General features: G+C 42.4%; 1 protein-coding gene and 1 long non-coding RNA gene across 2 annotated transcripts in view; both read right to left on the bottom strand.

Moving 5' to 3' along the window:
• The window catches only part of LOC141128438 (putative helicase MOV-10), a 156,020-nt gene that overhangs the window by 54,575 nt on the left and 78,229 nt on the right, over positions 1-23,216 (bottom strand). Inside the window, exons 9-10 of the mRNA XM_073615724.1 lie at positions 16,351-16,524; positions 2,226-2,373 (exon numbers count right to left, since the gene is read on the bottom strand). Coding sequence (XP_073471825.1) covers positions 2,226-2,373; positions 16,351-16,524 — 322 coding nt within the window. The remainder of the gene's footprint in view (positions 1-2,225; positions 2,374-16,350; positions 16,525-23,216) is intronic.
• LOC141128439 (uncharacterized) lies at positions 5,837-7,882 on the bottom strand. Its single transcript, XR_012241689.1, has 2 exons — positions 7,348-7,882; positions 5,837-6,356 (listed from the first exon to the last, which is right to left on the bottom strand). It is a non-coding gene; the product is annotated as an uncharacterized lncRNA (long non-coding RNA).

Consider the following 23,216-nt stretch of genomic DNA (forward strand, 5'->3'; position numbering starts at 1 on the left):
AAGTTGACCCTTTGTTACACCCATATTACGCCCCTGATCCCCCATTTTGGCAACAAGCAGGGAATGTTCTCCCCCCAGCTCGCTGCCACAATCTAAAGAAAATGCAGCTGTGCAGGGCTTCCCCCGCTTGGCGGCATCATTCATTCACAGTTCTGTGAATGAATGGACTGCAACTACTGACAGTCTTTGCGGCTGTTGGCTTGTAGTTCTCAATGAACTACCAAGGCACTGATGAGCGCCGTGGTAGTTCATGGATTCTTCCTGTCAGTGTGAAACGGCCTGCCCGTATGAGTCAGACCCGTATGCCTGGGCAGACAGCTTACACTGACAGTCTGCAGGAGACTTGCATGACACCCGCGATCTGCTGATCACTAGTGCAATGTTCTCCAGGCTTCTAAAAAAAATAGTAAATGCACATTTTTTTACCTGCAAAAAAATGTGCATTTATTATTTATTTTTTGTAGCCTCCCTGGCGGTTTTCCCGAGTGTGGCTCGGGGTTAAAATTCAGTACCATTAGCGGTAACCCCGAGCCACACTCGGGATCGCATTGCAGGATCCTGGGGCGGCGTTACTTACCTTGTCCCCGGGATCCTGCGAGGTCACCCGCAGTGTCTGAGGACTCCGTCCTCCAACGAAGCCAGGCTCCGTTCCCTGCGAGCGGCGCGACGCACGGGGGCGGAGCCTGGCGGCAAATTCAAAAAACTGTCAAAATCATAACACATACAGTACTGTAATCTTACAGATTACAGTACTGTATGAAATGATTTCACATCCCTTTTGTCCCCAGTGCTCTGGCCCATGCCCTGCATGCAGTTTTACATGATATACACTGTTCTTTCTGCCTGGAAACTGGAGATTGTCCATAGCAACCAAAAAGTGTCCCTTTACGTCAAAAGTGGCTTTAGACCAGCTAGAAAACAGCGATAGTAAATTAGAACACTTGCAGAATTGAGCGATAGTAAAATTGTGGGGAAATTTATTTTATTACTATTTTTTTAAATTTTTTTTAATTATTTATTTTTATTTATTATATTATAATTTATGTTTTTGTGTTTCAAACTTTATCATACCCGGGATATCTACTAGACTCTGGTTTGGACAGATTTAAGTGTGTTATTGTTAAGATTTACAGACCTACAATATAAAACGCCAAATTTCCATGCAAAATAATTGTACCGCTTTCAGCACCTAAAATCCGAAATAATCATACCGCCAGGGAGGTTAAAGGTGACTTATCCTTTAAGATTAGTGTGCTGCAATATATTTTATTTTTATCTTTAGGTTTAGACACACTTTAAAGCATGGTCTCAAAATTATCTTGTTTATGGCTTGCATGCAGCTATGTCTCACTAACCAGAATATTATCCAATTGGTTACAGCACTGTCCACACATGGCATATTGGTCTCCTGATGAAGCAAACCAGTTGTGAAACGTGTCAATACTGCTGCACCCCTTCATGTACCAGTGGCCCCTGAATTGTTATATTACTATGTTTCTAGTTTTATGATATTTGCATTTATGATTGTCTGGGCCAGATAGGACTAGTGTTCTATCAGGGAAGTTACTGTGGTGCTCATATACTTGCACATTAAATATGTCTTACAACCTTTTTAAACAATGCATTGTAATAAAATGATGTGTTTTTAGACATTTGTGTTTGTTTCCTTTCTTCTTTGGGGATTATGGTTGGCATCATAAGGTCCACATATCCGTTTCTTTTGTTTTGTGACTCATTAAGGCCCCTTTCACACTTGTGCGACTTGTCCTGTGACTTGGGACTGCAAAGTTGCATGACAAGTCGTACCCCATGATTTCCAATCAGTACCATTCATATCTGTGCAACTTCAAGTTGTACCGACTTCAAAGTAGTACTACTCTGGTCTGACTTTGATGCGAGTTGAGGTCCATAGACCTCAAGTTTACACAGGCATTCCCTAAAATTGCCGCAAAATCACAGCCCTGTAATCGTGGTAAAATCGCGGCAAAATCGCGTGACTTTCAAGTCGCAGCAGTGTGAAAGGGGCCTAACCATTAATATTAGTGAAGTAATAGTTATCTAGGACAGGCAGGGGTAAATGGATTAACAATAATCAATAAAAGTTTTGATTTTTAATTTCACTAACATAATTACACAAGGATATTGTTGGAGTTGTATATTTTTTATTTTTATTTAACAAAAGGACAGGTATCAAGGAAAGCACAAAAAAGCTTTTTTTTCTATACCTGTTTGATAGCTTCCACCAAAGTTACAGTTTTTCCAGTGCCTGGTGGTCCAAATATGAGATAGGGTGCTGGTCTGGATTTGCCACTTACAATCTGCTCAACAGCCGTGTATTGCTCTGGATTAGATTCAAGATTCCGGTCATACAAACTAGACAAGAAAAATGACATACAGTATAATCAGGTGATAAGGGAAACTGTATATTTTATATTTCTTTATTAATAAAGTGGCTCACTAATGCATTTAAAAACTCCAATTGGTCAAGGAGCCATGTAAGGTCATATGCATTGTTTTACCTGATGTAAAGCTTGAGGAATGCCGAATAACCGAGCCCACTATCCCCCTTAAGGCTTCATTCACACCTGAGCGTTTTCAGCTCGCAAAACGCTCATCTCGAAAGTTCAAAAATGCCCAACAAGCAAAACCCCATTAATTTCAATGGCCCCTGTTCACATCTGAGCATTTTGTCACCTTTAGTAAAACGCCTGTCCCTTCTTTACAAGCGTTTTTAGGTCCATTGAAATGAATGGAAATGCCTGAATAGAGCTTCATTGGCATTTCAGCTGCGTTTTTAAGCTCAACAGTTGTCTCCAGTCTTTGTAATCACACACACCCCTAATCAAGCACATGGTCAGCAAGATGGAGGACATCAATTTGCTGCATTAAGCTGAGGGCTTCATTGCCTTGGTGTGGGCACATCCCTGTCTTTATGACACCAAGCACCCACAATACAAAAAGATCAACTACAAAAAAAGAATATGGGAGGAAATCTCAGCAAAAATTATTGTCAGATGGTCCAAGTTCACAAACCGAGAGAAGCATGATAAAGGTATGTGTTCTGCAGCCATGTTTTGCCTTTCTTTTCTTCTCACATGTCATGTCTTTCCTGTTGTTCTGCTGCTTGTATTGTACAGTTGTGAAGCTGAACAAGCAGACATGTTTCAGCATTGTATTCATGTAGTGTAACATGTGGGGGTAGAGAAATGCACTACAGCACTCCAAAATTGACGCTGTGAATGTGTCCAACACTACGATTTCACATGCGCGTGGGTGCCATTTAGAATGCATGGCACCCCCCTGCACATGCAAAATCGCAGTTTGGGTGCGTGACCTGCAGTGAAATCGCATGGTCAAAAAGAATATTGCGATTTCACTGTGGGTCCAGACCTGCACGTTTACATGCATGTGGGTTCCATTCAGAATGCATAGCATCCCCCTATGCATGCAAAATCCCAGTTCGGGTGTGTGACCTGCAGTGAAATTGCATGGTCAAAAAGACCATGCAAATTCACTGTGGGTCCAGACCTGCCCATTTACATGCATGTGGGTGCCATTCAGAATGCATGGCATCCCCCTATGCATGTGAAATTGCAGTTCGGGTGTGTGACCTGCAGTGAAATCGAATGATCAAAAAGACTGATGCAAAAATTGAAGACATAAAACTGAAATTAATTCAAATACTTTATTGTGTACAGCAATGCAGGAAAATGGTATTGGAATTAATTATTTTCAAATGTAGAAATTGGCATATTATGCTTTTTCAGTGGCTTCCATTTGCCATGGAACCTGTCCAGTTGTCATGAAATATCTGGTGAAATCATTCCGGATATGGGCGCCAATTGTACCTCCACGGCTCCCGCTCCATTCAGCCCTCTGCATAGGGTGCATTAAGGCTTCTTCAAAACAAACGCCAACCCGCTGCCTTACAAAATTGTGCAAGATGCACGCTGCCTTCACTGCAGAGATGGCGTTCTGCATATTCAGATAGATGGCGCTGTGCAAAAAACGCCATTTGTTGGAAAGTAAGCCAAAGGCACATTCCACCACTCTTCTTCCTCTGGTCAGCCTATAATTGTACACCCTCTTCTCAATGTTTAGTTTTATACTGGAGTAGGGCCTTAGAAGGTGCTCTCCTAATGCGAATGCCTCATCCCCAAGGAAAACGTAGGGTGCAGGTGGATGATTGGTTACTGGTAGCGGAGAGTTTGCAGGCAGGTCCAGATCATCTGGCCGAAGGTGGAATTGGCAAAGATGTAGGAGCCAATGTCCACATATTGGAAGCAGTAGTTGGCATTTACAACTGCCAGTAGGACAAAGGAGAAGTATTTTTTATAGTTTCCACTTGAAATTGGTTGGTTGATGCCAATATGTTTTCCATCCACGGCTCCAATACAGTTTGGAAAATTGCACCACTCCCAAAACAAATTTGATATTGATACCCATTCCTCCTTCGTAGGCTTTGCCATCACCATATTGTGCATCACATCCCAGATTATATTGCACATGTCGCGAATTTTGTAGCTCGCTGTAAATTTTCCAACCATGAAAGAAAAGTGCAAACTGGCCAATGATTGTCCAGTAGCTAAGTACCTGTGGGAGAAAGAAAAATTATAATTTTTGTTTTGTTCTTTTTACAGTAATCATCATCAAGAGCCTCAAGGATGCCTACACAAAATATAGGAGGCAAGTGAGAGAATTTAAAAGTGGACAGGCTGCCATTTATCCCCCTCTCTACATCCACACAAAGGATTTGGATTTCTTGAGGCCGGTTTTAGAAATTAGCTAGTAAGTCATGCTCCTTTGAAAGTATGTCATATAAAGTACTGTATATAGACATTATAAAGCATGGTTCTTTTCTTTTTTTTTTTCGTTCATGGAAAATAACAGCTGCTGCTTCTCCCGCTCCTTATCCAGAATGAAGAAGCCAGCCAGTCAATGCCTCACATGCCACCAGAAAATTCTGAAACCACATCAATGACTTCTTCGCGGGGAGGGGGGGATGTGACCCTTCGGGCTGATGTTGTAACCCCTCCGGCTGAAGAGGTCACCCCACCAGCTGGAGTGGTCATCCCGCCGACTGGAGTAGCCACCCCTCCAGCTGGAGTGGTGCGCCGTTCGTTGACAAGGTACGTTTGAGGCAGGGGGCAGGACAGATTCAACCGACTTAATGGATGAATTCTCTAAAAGAATTGAGGATAGCACAAGCATTCTATTTCTGAAAAGCTTGAACGAGTTTGTAATGCTTGTCCCCCAATCTAGCCAGGTAGAAATGCGTAGAGCACTGCTGAACACTGTTTCATCATTCATTCCCAAAACCACACCCTCCCAACTCCCATCAACAAATCATTACAGTACAAGTCCTCCTTATCCTACACCTCATCACCATGCTCCATCATCATCATACACATTCACACCACCACCTGCTCCCTACACTAATTACCCACATTACCCACCCAGCTCTTATCCCCCTATTCCATCCTCATACCAACAAGACCATTATTCCACCAATACATTTCAATCAGTTTCCCAGGATACACCCCACCTTTCAAGTGCCATTTATTCTTACCCTCACTCTGCCATGCAGTCCATTCATCGACTTCCACGCATTAATCTACTTACACGCATCCCTCACAATCATCTACGTCCACACGTCCATTCCAACAGTCAACGTACATGCAGAATTCTAGTCATCATCCAATTCTCCCTCTGAATATTCTCCTTGCCCACCGACTACATCCTCCTATCCTGCTCCTTCTACTGGATCGGCCATGGGAATTAATGATGAAATGCAATGCCCAATATCTTCACCCCGCAGATTTGAGAATCTTTGAAGTTGTTTTTTTTTTTAATATAGCTTTTGGAGGAGTGCATCTGGTGTGGTCTTCTGCTGCTGAAGCCCATCTTCTTTAATTAAAATTTTTTGTGTGTTTAGGATGATATTTTGCCTAACTAGGTTCTAACAAATGGTTATTTAAGTTACTGTTGCCCTTCCCTCAGTCTGCCCATTTTCCTCTGGCTAGAGGGTGAGAGGGGAGTTGATCCCTGGTGCCGCACATCCATGTGGTCCTATTGATGGTGTTGAGAGTGGCAACCTCTGCCTGGACCAGGCCTGGTCCAGGCAGAGGTTGCCATTCTCAACACCATAAATAAATCTGCCTCAGGTACAATGTTTTGTGTGATAATAAAAGTTGGTATTCTGCATAACCTGGTTCTAATAAATGGTTATACTGTTGCCTTTCTATCACTCTGCCCATTCTCCTCTGGAGGGTGAGAAGGAAGTTGATCCCTGGTGCTGCACATCCATGTGGTCCAATTGATGGTGTTGAGAGTGGCAACCTCTGCCTGGACCAGACCTGATAAAGCATACAATTTAAAAAATAAATAAATGTGTGCACTACAAGTACACGTTAAGCAACATCTGTAAATATGTGTCTCTTCTTCATAGTGGGTAGGGGAGGAGGTTGGGAGTAGGAGGTTAGGGTTGCAGGGGAGTAGATTAGGGGGATATTAATAAAATTATCTTTTTTTTTTTAAAGGTAAAAAAAAGGGCATCTTTTACATTTTGTTTACATGCAGGAGCTTACCATTGCATAGCGATCACCAGATCGCTGATGCCATGCAGGTCTCATTGAGAACTACTACTGGTCTGGTTTTGTTGTCATTCACACGGAGCTGTGTGTTGAATGACGTGGCCATGTGGGTGCGGCTCTGCACTGCCACACTACTAGTGTCTGTTAGTACGGGGAAATTCTCCCCACATGGCTGCCGAAGACAGCAGATGCAGCATTGGGAATGTGTTGCATGTTCCCACATCAGGTGGAATTAGGGTTGCCACCTTCTCTGCAAGCCAGACCCGAACACTTTAGCAGTGCAGGGCAATTATTTTTTTCATAGTATCTACTATAGTATTATAATAGACCTGGAACACCTTTGGGTGGCCCTAGAATAGTAGTAATGCAGCACGTGAAGTGCACTGTGGTGAACAGTGCATATGACCAAATTGCTCTTGCTGACATCATCTCCCCGCCCCCCAGTAATGCTGAACCTGTCCACAGACAGCCTTCCACATCTCCCGGATGGCAACAGATTTTTATGTGACTATCTTGGTTACTTGGAGAGCCACAGCCCTGTCTGAATAATGCGTTCGGGATTCAGGCGGACTGAAACCCTGACACATGATTCAAAACCCGGACTGTCTGGGTGAATCCTGGACAGGTGGAAACCCAAGGTGGAACATGTAACATGTTCCAGAGAGAAGAGAGGGGAAGGGAGTGGGAATGGGAGATGGGGATTTGGAAAGAGGGTATGGGGAGTGTGGTGCGGAGGTGTATTGATGTTGCTTACCTCAGTGTGATGATAAGCCTTTCCACCGGTGGAATAGTGTTCCGAAAATAGGTGTCTTATCTCTGCAGATGTGCAGAGAGTAACCCAAGCAACTCATCAAAACTGTAGGATAGAATATGAAAAGTTAGTATATAAATAATCTATCACACATTGTTCAGATTGTACAAACTTTTGCGTGGTTGAGGAGATCAACCTACCTTTTAACAGACATCCGTGTGTACTCAAAGAATTTTTCTTCATGCACTCGAAGATTACCATACATTGCCCAGAACTGGCCAAGCTGTTCTCTATTGGCAATAACAGGATGGATCCAGCAGTGATGGGAGTAAGTCACACATGTGCAAGTCACAAGCAAGTCTCAAGTCTTAACCTTCAAGTCATAAGCAAGTCCCAAGTTACTGTGGCCAAAAGCAAGCAAGTCAAGTCGAGTCCCTGCTAGAAGTCAAGCAAGTCAAGTCAAGTCATTTATTTTGGTCAAGTCACAAATTAAGTCAAAATACTGATCTACCCCGAAGCCGGGACTCGGGGGGAGCTTTCTTTTGTGGGGGGGGGGGGCGGCTTTTGCCTAGGCCAAGACACAGAACTGGTGGTGCCAAGTCATTGCAAGTCATTGCAAGTCAAATAGCCCAAGTCAAAGTCAAGTCACAAGTCATTAGTGACAAGTCAAAGTCAAGTCGAGTCATTTATTTAATTTTGTCAAGCAAGTCGCAAGTCCTCAAACAGGTGACTCGAGTCTGACTCGAGTCAAGTCATGTGACTCGAGTCCCCCACCTCTGGGATCCAGTATCTGCGCTTATTTTCTTGCTCTTCTTCCTCCAGCATCAGTAGTGCAGCTGCTGCACATACGAGGAAACTATTCTTCGCAGACATCTTCCAAAAATCAGAGAGAACACAAGGAGCACACAAACTTGGCCTTCACAACCACACCAACACTATCCACAAAATAGGAAGAGGAGAACCACTTTAACTACCCACAAAATCAGGAAGAGGAGAACCACTTTATGTTGATGTCAGATGTAAAATGCCTGCCTAAAAATGCTCCAAAAAATGCCCTAAAAACACTCCAAAAATGCCCTGAAAATGAAACGCTCAGGTGTGAATGCAGCCTAAAAGGTGATATCACTGTCCAAATAACTTTGATTGGTCATTTACTCACATACTAGCCTGTATCTACCACAGCCCAAACTGGTAAGGTCTTTGCCTCACCTAGAGTTTGCAACCATGCAAACATCTGATCTGATCTGATCCTCTGACCATGTTGCTAACAGTAAACGGGACCCATGGCGGAAAACAGCATCTTTAGTTAAGTAATCTTGTTATATTTTCTAATATTTTTTGTATCTGTCATTACTTTAAATAAGTGTTATACTGTTAAGTACTTGTGTGATCTTTCTTTGCACATATCAAATAAAAATCCTAAAAGAACTTAAACTATGACGTGACCATGATCAAACACTCTGGCGCTGCGAGCAAGGTTTGATTTGTGTAAACAAGAGATACAAATATCATGCAGAATTGTGCTAGATTGTTAGTGCTAGGTTTAATGTTGTGTTCTCGTATTTTAAGCCATAGCACATTCAGAAAGCTTACGAAATGAATCAGAAATTTAGCTGGCTTTTTTGAGATGCCTTTAGGTGAACCGATGCAAGTTCATTTTTGTTTTGGTGCCCACAAATGGACACCGGCTTGCGATTTTGTTTTTGTTTGATAAATTGGGTGAGAGACTGATATGCAAATGAAACTGTTGTATCTTCAGGAAGCCTCAATTTGTAATGGTAAATAGCATTGGTCCCTGGACTGTAGAAGTTTCAGAGCAATGAGACGTTGTTAAATTTCGAAAACATTGAGCTGACCACTCAGATTGTCACTGCAGTAATGTAAGATGTGTGTGTATGTCCGAATTGTTCATAGCTAGCTAATATTGAGGACATGGTACTTGTGTGAAGATATGTTAAATGCATGTTCTGTTGTATATAGTAAAATGACAATGTTACCTGAATTAAGACAGAAAGGTAATGCTAAGTATGGCTGATTTGTAAAATAAGTTTTGCTACTGATGTTTGAGGGCCATCCTGTGTGAGAATTTGTTAGATGGACAGCTTGCTTGTATGAGGGACTTGACCCCTCCCTTACATGTCCTGTGTGTGTCTGTGTAAAAGAGAGACAAACTGCAGCTGACACTGCCTATGTCTCCTGTGTGTAAGTTTGCAGACATTCCCCCCTCTTAAAGTGGAGTTCCACCCACTTTTACAACTCTTCAGCATCCCTCACTAAACTGTGCACTGCAAACGAATTGGATATTTAAAAAAAAAATTTTCTCAGCACCTACTGTATATCTGCTGTATTCATTTTTCACTTCCTCCTCCCTGGCCGTGGCCCATCGCATCATTTCCTGTTTGCAATGCCTTCTGGGAAGGGGCGGCAACTTCCTCTGACACTGCCGTTGCTATGGAAACCCTGACCTGAAACCTATTACACTGCTTGTGCTGCACTGAGCATGTGCGAGATCTGCAAGGATGAGATCCAGGAAGAAATACAGTCTGGCTTCAGATGCCCACACTTAAGATGGCCACGGCCTGCTGTAAGTTTATAAAATAACAAACTACTGCTATAAACGAACAAAACAAACCTTAGTTTACAGACTAACTTTACTAGAATACATTAAGCTTGTGTATTATATGAGTATTTTTATTTAAAAAGTATAATTTTGGCCGGAACACCACTTTAACTCCCTCCTCCCACCTAAAAGATTGTGCCTGTGTAAAGCCAGACAGTTCTGAACATCTATGAAATTAGTAATATAGTGTTAAATGTGATGTTCAAATGTAGGTGATGTGAAAAAACTTTGTATAGTAAGTGTTTAAATCCTTTGCAGAAATAAAATCCTAGTTGAAATTGTTAGTTTTTGCCATGTAACTCTAGGATTAAGAAAGAAAATGGCTGATTGTGTCCAACACCCTTTAAATTCATAAAAGCTGCCATGATTATTATAACTATTTAAATGTTTAGTTTTCCATTCCATCCTACTGAGCGTGGAAAGGCAGAAGGCTCCACCCACTGATAAAAACCTTGTTGTTTTCTTAAAGGGGTTGTAAACCCTTGAGGTTTGTAAACCATTAAGGTAAAAAACCTTCTGTAGTGCAGCTCCCCCCCAGAGCCCCCCGTTTACTTACCTGAACCCGATCTTTTCAATGACGGGGACGAGCACAGCAGCTCCAGCCAATGTCTTGGGTCCTCATTGGATTGATTTGATGGCAGCAGGAGCCAATGGCTCCCGCTGCTGTCAATCAAATTCAATGACGCGGGAGCTGGGGGCGGGGCCGAGTCCTGCTGTCTGTGTCAATGGACGCAGCAGCAGGACTCGGGAGCGCACCCGCATGGGTACCCCCATGGAAAGCGGCTCTCCGTGGGGGCACTCGAGAAGAGGAGGAGCCAGGAGTGCCGCTGAGGGACCCCAGAAGAGGAGAATCGGGGCCACTCTGTGCAAAACCCTTGCACAGAAGAGGTAAGTATGACATGTTTGTTATTTAAAAAAAAAAAAAAACGAACCTTTACAACCCCTTTGATGGCATTCAGTTGAACGAGGTGGCTAGTAAGACAAGTTCTGTATAACATGTTAAATGTATGACCAAGCAAAGAGTAACAGCTTAAGATAGGATAACAATGAGTGATCACTGTAGATGAATATGTATGTCTACTGTGTATTGTCCGTATTGGTGATTGTATTGAAGTGTGATACTGTAGAATACAACACTAATGAATGTTTTATTAGTTTTTTGTTAATACAGAAGGAACCAGATCTGTTCCTAGAAGTTTCCAAGATCTGTATAGTTTGGATTAAACAATAGGTTAAAATAGAAAAATAAATATGGATTTGGTGATGTGTAATCTTTGTGCACAATGTGATGAACACACTATAAAGGTTATTGTGAATGTAATTTTAACCATGGTGAACTATTGACAATTTTTGATGGACGTCCTTTAATGAAAATCCATGTGGTGATAATTAAAAATAATTAATATGAGCTCATTTAATATGGGTAGAATAAGAGTGAACTCATGAATAATAATGGCCATATGTTTTGTCTGGAAAGCATTTTGAATATGTGTTTTGTGCTAACCATTAATTTTTTTTCTAAGTGAGAAATGTAATGATAACCCACTAAGACCTTTCATTTTGTTTAGTTTCTACAACCCCTGGCAAAAATTATGGAATCACCAATCCCTGAGGATGTTCCTTCAGTTGTTTATTGTTGTAGAAAAAAAGCAGATCACAGACATGGCAAAAAAATAAAAAATCAAGAAAAATAATTGTGGTGGCCAGTAACAGTTAGATTTATAGAACAAGCACAGGGAATAAATTATGGAATCACTCAATTCTGAGGAAAAAATTATGTAATCATGAAAAACAAACAAACAAAATAACACTCCAACACATCACTAGTACTTTGTTGCACCACCTCTGGCTTTTATAACTGCTTGCAGTCTCTGAGGCATTGACTTAATGAGTGATAAACAGTACTCTTCATCAATCTGGCTCCAGCCTTCTCTGATTGCTGTTGCCAAATCATATTTGCAGGTTGGAGCCTTGTCATGGCCCATTTTCTTTAACTTCCACCACAGATTTTCAATTGGATTGACATCTGGACTGTTTGCAGGCCATGACATTGACATTATGTGTCTTTCTTCAAGAAATTTTTTCACAGTTTTTGCTCTATGGCAAGATGCATTATCATCTTGATAAATGATTTCATCATCCCTAAACATCCTTTCAATAGATGGGATAAGAAAATGTAAACCTGTGCATTTATTGAAGATTTAATGACAGCCATCTCCCCAGTGCCTTTACCTGACATGCAGCCCCATATCATAATTGACTGTGGAAATTTGCATGTTTTCTTCAGACAGTCGTCTGCATAAATCTCATTGGAACGGCACAAAACAAAAGTTCCAGCATCATCACCTTGCCCAATGCAGATTTGAGATTCATCACTGAATATGACTTTCATTCATTCATCCACAGTCCACGATTGCCTTTCCTTAGCCCATTGTTACCTTGTTTTTTTGTGTTTAGGTGTTAGAGATGGCTTTCTTTTAGCTTTTCTGTATGTAAATCCCATTTCCTTTAGGCGGTTTCTTACAGTTCAGTCACAGATGTTGACTCCATTTTCCTCCCATTTGTTCCTCATTTGTTTTGTTGTACATTTTCTGTTTTCAAGGCATATTGCTTTAAGTTTTCTGTCTTGACGCTTTGATGTCTTCCTTGGTCTACCAGTATGCTTGCCTTTAACCACCTTCCCATGTTGTTTGTATTTGGTCCATGTTTTAGACACAGCCGACTGTGAGCAACCAACATCTTGTGCAACACGGCGTGATGATTTACCCTCTTTACCTACATACTAACAAGCAGATTTAATCTGATGCAGGTGTTAGTGTTTGTAATGAAATTTACAGGGTGATTCCATAATTTTTTCCTCAGAATTGAGTGATTCCATAATTTATTCCCTGTGCTTGTTCTATAAATCTAACTGTTACTGGCCACCACAATTATTTTTCTTGATTTCTTTTAGTGTTTCTTAAAGCCAGAAAGTTGCCATTTGAAATGCCTTTAGTTTTTGGTCATGTCTGTGATCTGTTTTTTTTCTACAACAATAAACAACTGAAGGAACATCCTCAGGGACTGGTGATTCCATAATTTTTGCCAGGGGTTGTAGATACAGTGGAACCTTGGTTAACAAGCAATGCGGTTGACGAGCGTTTTGAAAGATGAGCAACTTTTTTTTTTTAAATCTCGGTTTGTGAGTGTTGACTCACAAAAAGAACAGAACTCAAGCTAAAGTGGTGTGCAGTACCGCATTTGGCCAGAGGTGCGGGGGCGCCGGTGACACACGGAACGGTTCTGACACATTCGGAAATACTCAGAATCACTCGGAAATACTGGAAAACACTCTGAAATACTCTGTTCCCGAGTGTTTCTGAGTTCAGCTGAGCTGTCCCCTAGTATTTCCGAGGCTCTCCGGCGCCCCCCCACCTCTGGCCACATGCGGTATTGCATGCAATAGAAGTCAACGTGGAACAAATTATCTTGATTTCCATTGACTTCTATGGGGAAACTCACTTTGATATGCGAGTGCTTTGGATTACAAGCATTCTCCTGGAACGGATTATGCTCATAATCCAAAGGTTCCACTGTAGTACTAAACAGCATCAATCCACCTGTCTGATATGTTTTGATGTCCAAGAACTAAAGACGAAGATTATAGCATCCATTGACAACTTGCTTCTTAATTGTTCATATTTTGTTTGTTTATGTGAATGTAATGACAGTTTTTGTTAGAACTGATTGTAAACAGAGCAGCTAATAGCTTTGATGCTGCGTGATGGGTATTCAAGTTTAAGTTTAATCTGAAACAAGAGAGAAAAATACTAGTGTTTGATCAATATTAATATTGTATTACATTTGGGATGGTTTACAAATGTTAATGCTTCAGAAGGGTGTGAGAATACCCAAACAGTTACACATAAAAATGTGGTTGTATATCTTCCTGTGATGTTCCAGCTTCCTGTGTGTATTTAGATTGATTATAGCAGCATGTACTTTGGTCTATTCTGCCATAATCATTGTAGTGGTCTGTAAGGCAAAACCACTGTTGGAGTGTGCATAAAAACAGAATCCACAGGACATGCACAGTACAGGATGAGAAAGGGTTACACTAAAAGTTAAAGGTTTAAAGGAGTAAAGGCAGAAGGTTTTTTATCTTAAAAAAACATTCTGTGTGTAGCAGCCTCCCCAGCACCCCCTAATTACTTACCTGATCCCCTTTTCTCTCCAGTGATGTCCACGAATGTCTAAGCTGTCCGGGATACTCTTGCTGATTGGCTGAGACACAGCAGCAGCGCTATTGGCTCCTACGACTGTCAAAGTCAGTCAGCCAATCAGGGAGAAAGGGGGCGGGGCCAGGCCCCCTGGGGCCAGGCTCGGGTGCCCCCATAGAAAGCTGCTTTTTTTTTTTTTTTTAAAACAAGACTTTACAATCACTTTAATTTGGGTTTTGCATACAACTGGTATCTGCTTTGAAGTATATTTTTCTACATGAATGACAGTTTGAATTCAAGCTAATCGTGTTATTCATTATGGAAAAGGTAATTTTATGTCCACTCATATTTGTTGGTTTTACTCAAAGATAATCATGATTACTGCAATGATTGAAAATTTTAAAGCATAAATTGTTATATCTGACACTCAGCAATCCTTTGGCCACCACGTTTGATACACTTGATTTAATTCTCTTGGTAAATGTTTACGAAATGAAATAGGTTCCCAGGTTTAGTTTCCTCGATCCTCCCTGATTGCTTGGGTGTGGGACTGGCATGTAGAATAAGGTGACCAATTATGTATGGGTAATATGTACACACATACTGGGGTCAGTGTAGACAAGAGCCAATTAGCCTGCCATAATATATTTAGAGTGTGGGAGGAGACTTGAGTACACAGAGAAAGGCACACATTAAGTAGTTTGAAGTTGGGCCTATGGTTTGATCATAGGCGCGCGCAAGGGGTGTGCCAGGTGTGCCTGGGCACACCCTAATTCTGGGGTTGGCAACCTGTCAATGGTGGGCAGGTGAAAGGTAAACGACAACCCTTCCCTGCCGACCTTCAGAACCTGGACAGGAGAGGTGGCGGGGTGGAATTTAGTGGAACTGATCTGTATTTTCCTCCTGCAGCAGCTGAAAGTAGGCTTCTCCTCTCCCTTTTGTCAACGTTCAGCTGCCACAGGAGGAAATTATAAGGGATTGGTACTAATATATGCCTCCCCTCCGTTCCGTGTTCCTCTTCCTTCTGTTGCCCGGGTCTCCCATGTGCTCCCTGGCTCCCCCTTCCTCCCATTGTTTCAGGATGGAGAGCAAGGAAGAGGCCGGTAAATATGTCAAACGCATATGTGTTGGAGCTTTGAGGTGCACATCCTAATGCAATAGGCTGCGCACACCTATGGGTTTGACATTGTTTAGTTTAGATACAACGTAAGGAAGAGTTCAGATGGGTGGTGATGTTCCTGTACCAATATTTCACGCTGAATGAAAAAGCTGAGTTTTTATTTTAGTGTTAGGCCAGGTCACTAGGGATCATGGATTTAACTGTTCTGAAATCCATGAGGGGCTAAATGGGCATTGTCATTGGTTATGGAATGTTGGACTGACAGTCTTGGTAACACACCTTCCTTAACCACAAGCATATTGGAGAAAGGAGACAAACGTTTTTGACAGCAGCAACCCTCTATAAAGACTTTGCCACTGATCAGCAGCTGAACTGTTGTTTCAAAGGTGAACTTTAATTGTTTCTGATATGCATATTCCCTTTCACAATACCACCAGAAAAGTGCCAAGCTTCCTGCTAAGTTATTACCTGCATGTAAGTGGGTGCTTTAAAAGAAGTGGTTGTAAAGCCTCCCTCCCCAGACCCCCCCTTTTTCTTACCTGAGCCTGATCTGATCCAGCGATGTGCACAAGCGCAACGGAAACTGGCAGAATGTAATTTAGTTCTTCATGTGGGAGGTTATAGCACAAGATTAATAAAAAAAAAAAAATCAGCCCCGAACCAGAAGATTACAGCAGTGGGGGTAGTGGAGGGAATTGGGGGGAAGGAAAGTAGGATCCAGCAGCACAAGAGACACACCAGATACATAGAAGGATACAGAATGTCCCTTTTTTAGGCTTTATGTAAATATGTCCTTTTGGACTCTCCTTGGTACAGGAGTTTGGCAGATAAATGGGGCTTAGTGACAGGGGTGGGACTTTTTTTCTGCAAAGGGATTTTACTTCAGATACTGAAAACATGTACAGCAATATTTTAAAAGTTTCCAGAGTCCACGTAGCTTTTTTCTCCACAGAGTACAAATAACCACAAGAATGCAAAGAAATGTCCCTGATGTATTGTTATATTAAAAAGTAGAGGACCAAAAGTTGCAATCACAGTAATGTGTTTCGTAAGCTTGTGAGCTTTACCTTAGCCTCCCTATGTTAACAATGCATTTCTTGTTTGAATATGTGGGGAATAGAGCATCTTTCAACATTTTCTCTTTTGCAAGGTCAACGGCTCTGTGCTGTATCCTCAGTGGAAACCGGTTGAAGGTAAATGTAACATCAAAGAGCATCCCACTTATAAATTTGTTCAAAAGTCTAAAGGGAAAAAAAACAATACAATGTTCATTAGCAATGTATGTTTTCAGGACAAATTACATCAAAAAAGAGAATAAAAAATTTACAAGCTGTTTTATAAAATAAAATTGGGAATTCCCCGCTGCCTCCCTGGCCAGGGTGGAGCTGTGTGTGAGGAGTGTCGGGCTGCCAGTTCCTTTCCTCACTGCCACTGTGTTGTTGGAGCAGCTCTACGAGAAAATCCCCCCCACTTGACACCCACAGTATAGGGGCGTACACACGGTCGAACTTTTCAGCTACAAAAGTCCGACAGCCTGTCCGACAGACTTTCGACGGACTTTCGACGGACTTGCGGCAGACTTTCTAACGAACAGACTTGCCTACACACGATCACACAAAAGTCCGTCGAATTCTTACGTGATGACGTACACCGGACTAAAATAAGGAAGTTGATAGCCAGTAGCCAATAGCTGCCCTAGCGTGGGTTTTTGTCCGTCGGACTAGCATACAGACGAGCGGATTTTTCGACCGGACTCGAGTCCGTCGGAAAGATTTGAAGCAAGTTTCAAATCTAAAGTCCGTCGGATTTGAGGCTGAAAAAGTCAGTTGAAAGTCCGGAGAAGCCCACACACGATCAGATTACCAGCCAGCTTTAGTCCGTCAGCGTCCGTTGGACTTTTGTAGACGAAAAGTCCGACCGTGTGTACGCGGCATTAGAGGTGCAGATTGGATTCAATCAGAGGGCAGGAGAGTGGGAACCAATAGGAACTTCAAAGAGGACTTGCTGGGCAGGGGTATATATATATAAACACAGCGGGTAAAATAACTATTGAACACATCATCAATTTTCTAGGTAAATATATTTCTAAGAGCCCATTCACACAGGAGCAACACGACTTCCAGCGCAACTTTGGGAGGCAAATTGGCCACGACTTAGTATAAATCACAGTGCAAAATATTTTTCAGCGCACACATTCAAGAATGACATTTCCTGCAAGGCTAGTTAAAAACACCTGAACATATTCAAAAATTACGGGGGTTTGGTCACACTATATGGTCATATAGTTCTAAGCCCACTTACTGCGACAAAGTACCCCGAATTAGTGGGTCCTACTCTAGTAATAGAATGGAAGATCCTTTGTCTCAACCATGGGAGCTGAACTCCTCTATGTGGGAGAACTGAAGGGGATACATCCTATGCACTGGTGACCATTAAATAAGAGGTAATGAGGAGGGGGAGGGGTGCTCCAGCCCAAAAAACCTGGTCAAGGTCTATTACAATATACAAAACATATTTGGGGGGGCACACCCAAATATGTTTTAGTACGAATCACAGCGCGACTTACAACACGACATGAAGTCACTCCAGGACAGGGAACTTTACAAGTGGCCAATCAGAGCTCTTGTGACATACAGTACCTGCCCGCGAGAATGTGTTTCCAGCGCGATCCCATCGTGCTGGTTCTCGGCGACAGGGAACTGTACATCTCGCGCTTACTGCAATAGGAAAAACACATTTTCCTATTGCAGCGAGCGCAAGAAAGAATTCCCCTCCAAGAACATACCAGGCTCTTAGGTCTGGTATGGATTTTAAGGGGAACCCCCTACGCCAAAAAAACGGCGTGGGAGTCTCCCCAAAATCCATACTAGACCCTTATCCGAGCACGCAGCCCGGCTGGTCAGGAAAGGGGGTGGGGACGAGCAAGCGCCCCCCTCCTGAACTGTATCAGGCCGCATGCCCTCAACATGGGGGGGTGGGTGCTTTGGGGAAGGGGGGCGCCCTGCAGCCCTCCCACCCCAAAGCACCTTGTCCCCATGTTGATGAGGACAAGGGCCTCTTCCCAACAACTCTGGCCTTTGGTTGTCGGGGTCTGTGGGCGGGGGGCTTATCAGAATCCGGGAGCCCCCTTTAATAAGGGGGCCCCCAGATCCCGGCCTCCCACCCTATGTGAATGAGTATGGGGTACATCGTACCCCTACCCATTCACCTGGTGGAAAAAAGTGTCAATAAAAAAACACACTACACAGGTTTTTAAAGTAATTTATTAGGCAGCTCCGGAGGTTTTTTTCCGACTTTGGGGGCCTCTTCCGACTTCTCTGCTCTCTCCGGCCTCTTCTCTGCTCTCTTCTCCCGCACTCCGGCCTCTTCTCCCGATGTCCGGTTCTTCTCCCGCTCTCTGGTTCTTCTGCCGGGCTCCTCCGCTATCTTCTGCTCTTTTGACGCTCTCTTGCTAGCGTTGGCCCGGTCTTCTTCGTCGTCTTCTTCCCTCTTCTCTTCTTCCGCTGTTGACACGACGCTCTCTCCTGCTGTAATACCGTGTACGCGGTGCGCAACGACTTATATAGGCATTGGCCCCGCCCCTTATGATGTCACAGTCCCATCATGCCCTACTAACTGACCCCCCCCACCCAAAAACAACAAAACACACCTTCTGATGCTCTCAGCCTTTGTCAAATCGTTTTGCTGCTGTGATCTGACCTCCTGTTGGAGGGTGGCTATGTTTGTTCTCAGTGGGTCCACTTTATGTAGGAATGTAGCTACCCTGTCTTGCTTGCTCTCAAGATGGACTATGGAATTTTTTGTGTGCATAGAGCAGTTCACCTGACCCCAACTAAAGTATACTGCTTGTTCTAAATAAACAGAAGTGATGGGGAAATGGGAAGGTTCAGAATCTCACAGAGAACTTTACAAGAAGGCAGAAAAACACAGTAAGAAACAATTTGACTGAAAAATAGATTAGAGGAATGTTAAGAAGTAGATGTGTATGGATTATTTTTGGAGAATAAGAATATTGGTTAGTGTCACTTTAATAAAATATGCAAGGAGGTACAGTATAGTAAAGTGAAGTAAACTAAATCTGGTATCAGTATGAGCGACACTGTGCAGGGAAATTTAAAAAAGAAGTAAAAAAAAAAAATAATAAAAAAAAAAATATATATATATATATATCCACACACCTTCACCTAACCATGCTTAAAGTGAAACTGTCACCTTTACCGTGCAGGACAAAGAAATAGTGCCTCTGCAAAGAGCATCCCTGACCCTCCTATACTCCCTCTACCTGTGTTCCCTTGCTGTTCCTTGCCCTTAATCAGCCAGCACTGAAATGACTGGTATTGGCAATCTGGCAGAGCTGTAACATCACTCTCCTGGCCATGTGACAGTACTTGGTCCTAGCAATTGTTTGCTAGACTCTGAGTACCATTACAGTGGAGGAGTTCACCTGCTGCTTTATAACTGGAAGTGCCGATTTTGTTTTCAGCTGCAAAAGAAGGCCTTGTGGGGGGGTGCTGGTAAGGGAGTATATGTAAAAAGAAAAAAAATATGAAAATGAAAATGAAAAGCTATGAAAAAAATGGAGTGCCCCCCCTTCCATACAAGGCCCTTTGGGTCTGGTATGGATTTTGAGGCAACACCCACACAAAAAAAAAAATATGGCGTGGGGTCCCTCCCAAAATCCATACCAGACTATCGAGGGACAAGGGCCTCTTCCCCACAACTCTGGTGGTTGTGGGTGTCTACAGGTGGGGGGGCTTATTGGAGTCGGGAAGATCCCCACCCCCCCCTTATGAATGAGTATGGGGTACATAGTACCCCTATTCATCCACCAAAAACGTGTAGTGTAAAAAGACAGTCTTTTATTTAAAAAACAAAAATGGTGTAGATCCATCTTCCTTACCACACCAGCATGTCCACCTCTGAATGCCTCAAAAAACAAACAAAACTAAGCTTTTGGAGTAGCCTAGTCAAAGTTCAGACTTAAATTAGATTGAAATGCTGTGGTATGACCTTAAACAGGCTGGTCATGCCCGAAAAACCTCCAATGTGGCCAAATTAAAACAATTCTGCAAAGAAGAGTGGGCCAAAATTCCTCCACAGCAATGTGAAAGACCCATTGCCAGTTATCGCAAATGCTTGATTGCAGTTGTTGCCGCCAAGGGCGGCACAGCTAGTTATTATGTCAAGGGGGCAATCATTTTTTCACATGGGGCCAGGTAGGTTTAGACAGCTTTTTTATCTTAACAAATTAATTCATTTCAACACTGCATTTAATATTTACTTGGGTTATCTTTGTGTAATATTAAAATTTGTTTGATGATCTGAATCATTTAAGTGTGACAAATATACAAAAAATCAGGAAGGGGACAAATACTTTTTCACAACACTGTTTCAACCTGTACTATATATTAGATGCAAAAATTAAAAATTGTTAACATTTTTCATTTTACTTAAAGTGTAGCTAAAACTTTTTTTCATAAAGCTAGGGTAGTGTCCTGCACTCCTGTAGATCCAATATTCCAGCTTTCAGTAGGATGGAATGAGAAGTTTTTCAGCTTCTTACTGCTCTCTGTTCTGAATAAAAAACAAACAAAAAAAAAACATGTTTGCCTTATTCTATGTTTTTTCTCAGGCAGATTTATGAGTGAGTGTTTAAGTATGTGTTGGGGGGGGGGGGGGGGGGTAGAACCTTCATTATTTCTAGCTGATTAATGTCTGTACAGTACTCTAATAAATGCTGTAGTGTCTTCGTCCCTTCATTTCCAGGGGTGCCTATAAACTGGTGACTTGTCTTACAGGGCATACTTTCCTTTGGGGAAAGTAGCAAGTCAAGTAGGCACTGGTACTGTTGAAGAGGTTTTTTTGCAAACCTACAAGGATTTCTAGCAAGACATTTCTTACAATATGGCCCTTTAACTTCTTCCCACCCAGCCACTGCACATAAACGGCCGTGTGGATGCTTCGCTGCTCTGAGTGGTGCGATCCCAATGCGCTTGTGTCCCCCGGACACGGCGCATCTCCGATCGGCAGAAGGGCTCTGTAATTGGCCCTTCTGATCACATGATGGCTGTGTCCAATCGCAGCCATCGTGTGATGTAAACACAGTCGGCTGTCAGTTGATCGGCTTTGCTTCTCTTCACACGGAGCCTGTCAGTGAGGAGAAGTCGAGCCGGTCTGTGTTGCCTGCAGGGATTAGTGAGTGTATAGCACTTTACACTCACTGATTACACAGAAAGTGTCCCCACACAGTGATCTCACAAAATGTTCCCACAAAGTGTCCCCACACAGTGCCCCCAAACAGTAAAATACATCTGTCCCAGTGATCAACATCTGCGCACATCTATCCCAGTGATCAATATCTGCGCACATCTGTCCCAGTGATCAACATCTGCACACATCTGTCCCAGTGAATAACCATCTGTCCCAGTAATCAACATCTGTCATCTGCGTACATCTGTCTCAGTAATTAACATCTGTCATCTGAGCACATCTGTCCCAGTGTTCAACATCTGCACACATCTGTCCCAGTGATAAACATCTGTTGAATGTGGTCATTTTGTGGGCAATTCTATTGACCTGGTGCTCTAGGGCCTTCGAAATGTAATAACTAGTCAGGAAATTAGATGTATAATTTCCACAGGCTGTGTAAAAGTCTCAAATGTGTGGTATTGCCATACTCAGGACGAGTAGCAGAATGTATTTTGGGTGTAATTTTTGCTATGTACATGCTATGTGTTAGAAAAATCTTATGTATTGACAACTTTGCGTAAAAAAAAAAAAAAAGTGTTTGTTTTCTTTCCACATTTTCCAAAAACTTGTGTAAAAAAATTACATGTTCAAAAGACTCATTATGCCTCATAGGATATACAGTGCCTTGAAAAAGTATTCACTCAATTTCCACATTTTGTCATGTTAAACCAAAAACATAAATGTATTTTATTGGGATTTTATGTGATAGACCAACACAAAGTGGCACATAATTGTGAAGTGAAAGGAAAATGATAAATGGTTTTCAATTTTTTTTTACAAACAAAAATGTGAAAAGTGTGGGGTACATATGTATTCAGCCCCCCTGAGTCAATACTTTGTGGAACTGCCTTTTGCTGGAATTACAGCCGCAAATCTTTTTGGGGATGTCTCTACCAGCTTTGCACATCTAGAGAGTAACATTTTTGCCCATTCTTCTTTGCAAAATAGCTCAAGCTCTGTCAGATTGGATGAAGAGCATCTGTGAACAGCAATTGTCAAGTCTTGTCACAGATTCTCAATTGAATTTATGTCTGGACTTTGACTAGGCCATTCTAACACATGAATATGCTTTGATCCAAACCATTCCATTGTAGCCCTGGCTGTATGTTTAGGGTCGTTGTCCTGCTGGAAGGTGAACCTCCGACCCAGTCTCAAGTCTAATGCCCCGTACACATGGTTGGGCATTGATCGGACATTCCAACAACAAAATCCTCAGATTTTTTCCAACGGATGTTGGCTCAAACTTGTCTTGCATACACGCGGTCACACAAAGTTGTCGGAAAATCCGATCGTTCCGAACGCGGTGACGTAAAACACGTACGTTGGGACTATAAACGGGGCCGTAGCCAATAGCTTTCATCTCTTTATTTATTCTGAGCATGCGTGGCACTTTGTGCGTCGGATTTGTGTACACACGATCGGAAATTCCAACAACGGATTTTGTTGTCGGAAAATTTTATAGCCTGCTCTCAAACTTTGTGTGTCGGAAAATCCGATGGAAAATGTGTGATGGAGCCTACACACGGTCGGAATTTCCGACAACAAGGTCCTATCACACGTTTTCCGTCGGAAAATCCGACCGTGTGTACGGGGCATAATAGGTTTTCTTCTAAGATTGCCCTGTATTTGGCTCCATCCATCTTCCCATCAACTCTGACCAGCTTCCCTGTCCATGCTGAAGAAA

This window comes from Aquarana catesbeiana, linkage group LG02, assembly GCF_042186555.1.
Source record: "Aquarana catesbeiana isolate 2022-GZ linkage group LG02, ASM4218655v1, whole genome shotgun sequence".
NCBI classification, from domain to species: domain Eukaryota; kingdom Metazoa; phylum Chordata; class Amphibia; order Anura; family Ranidae; genus Aquarana; species Aquarana catesbeiana.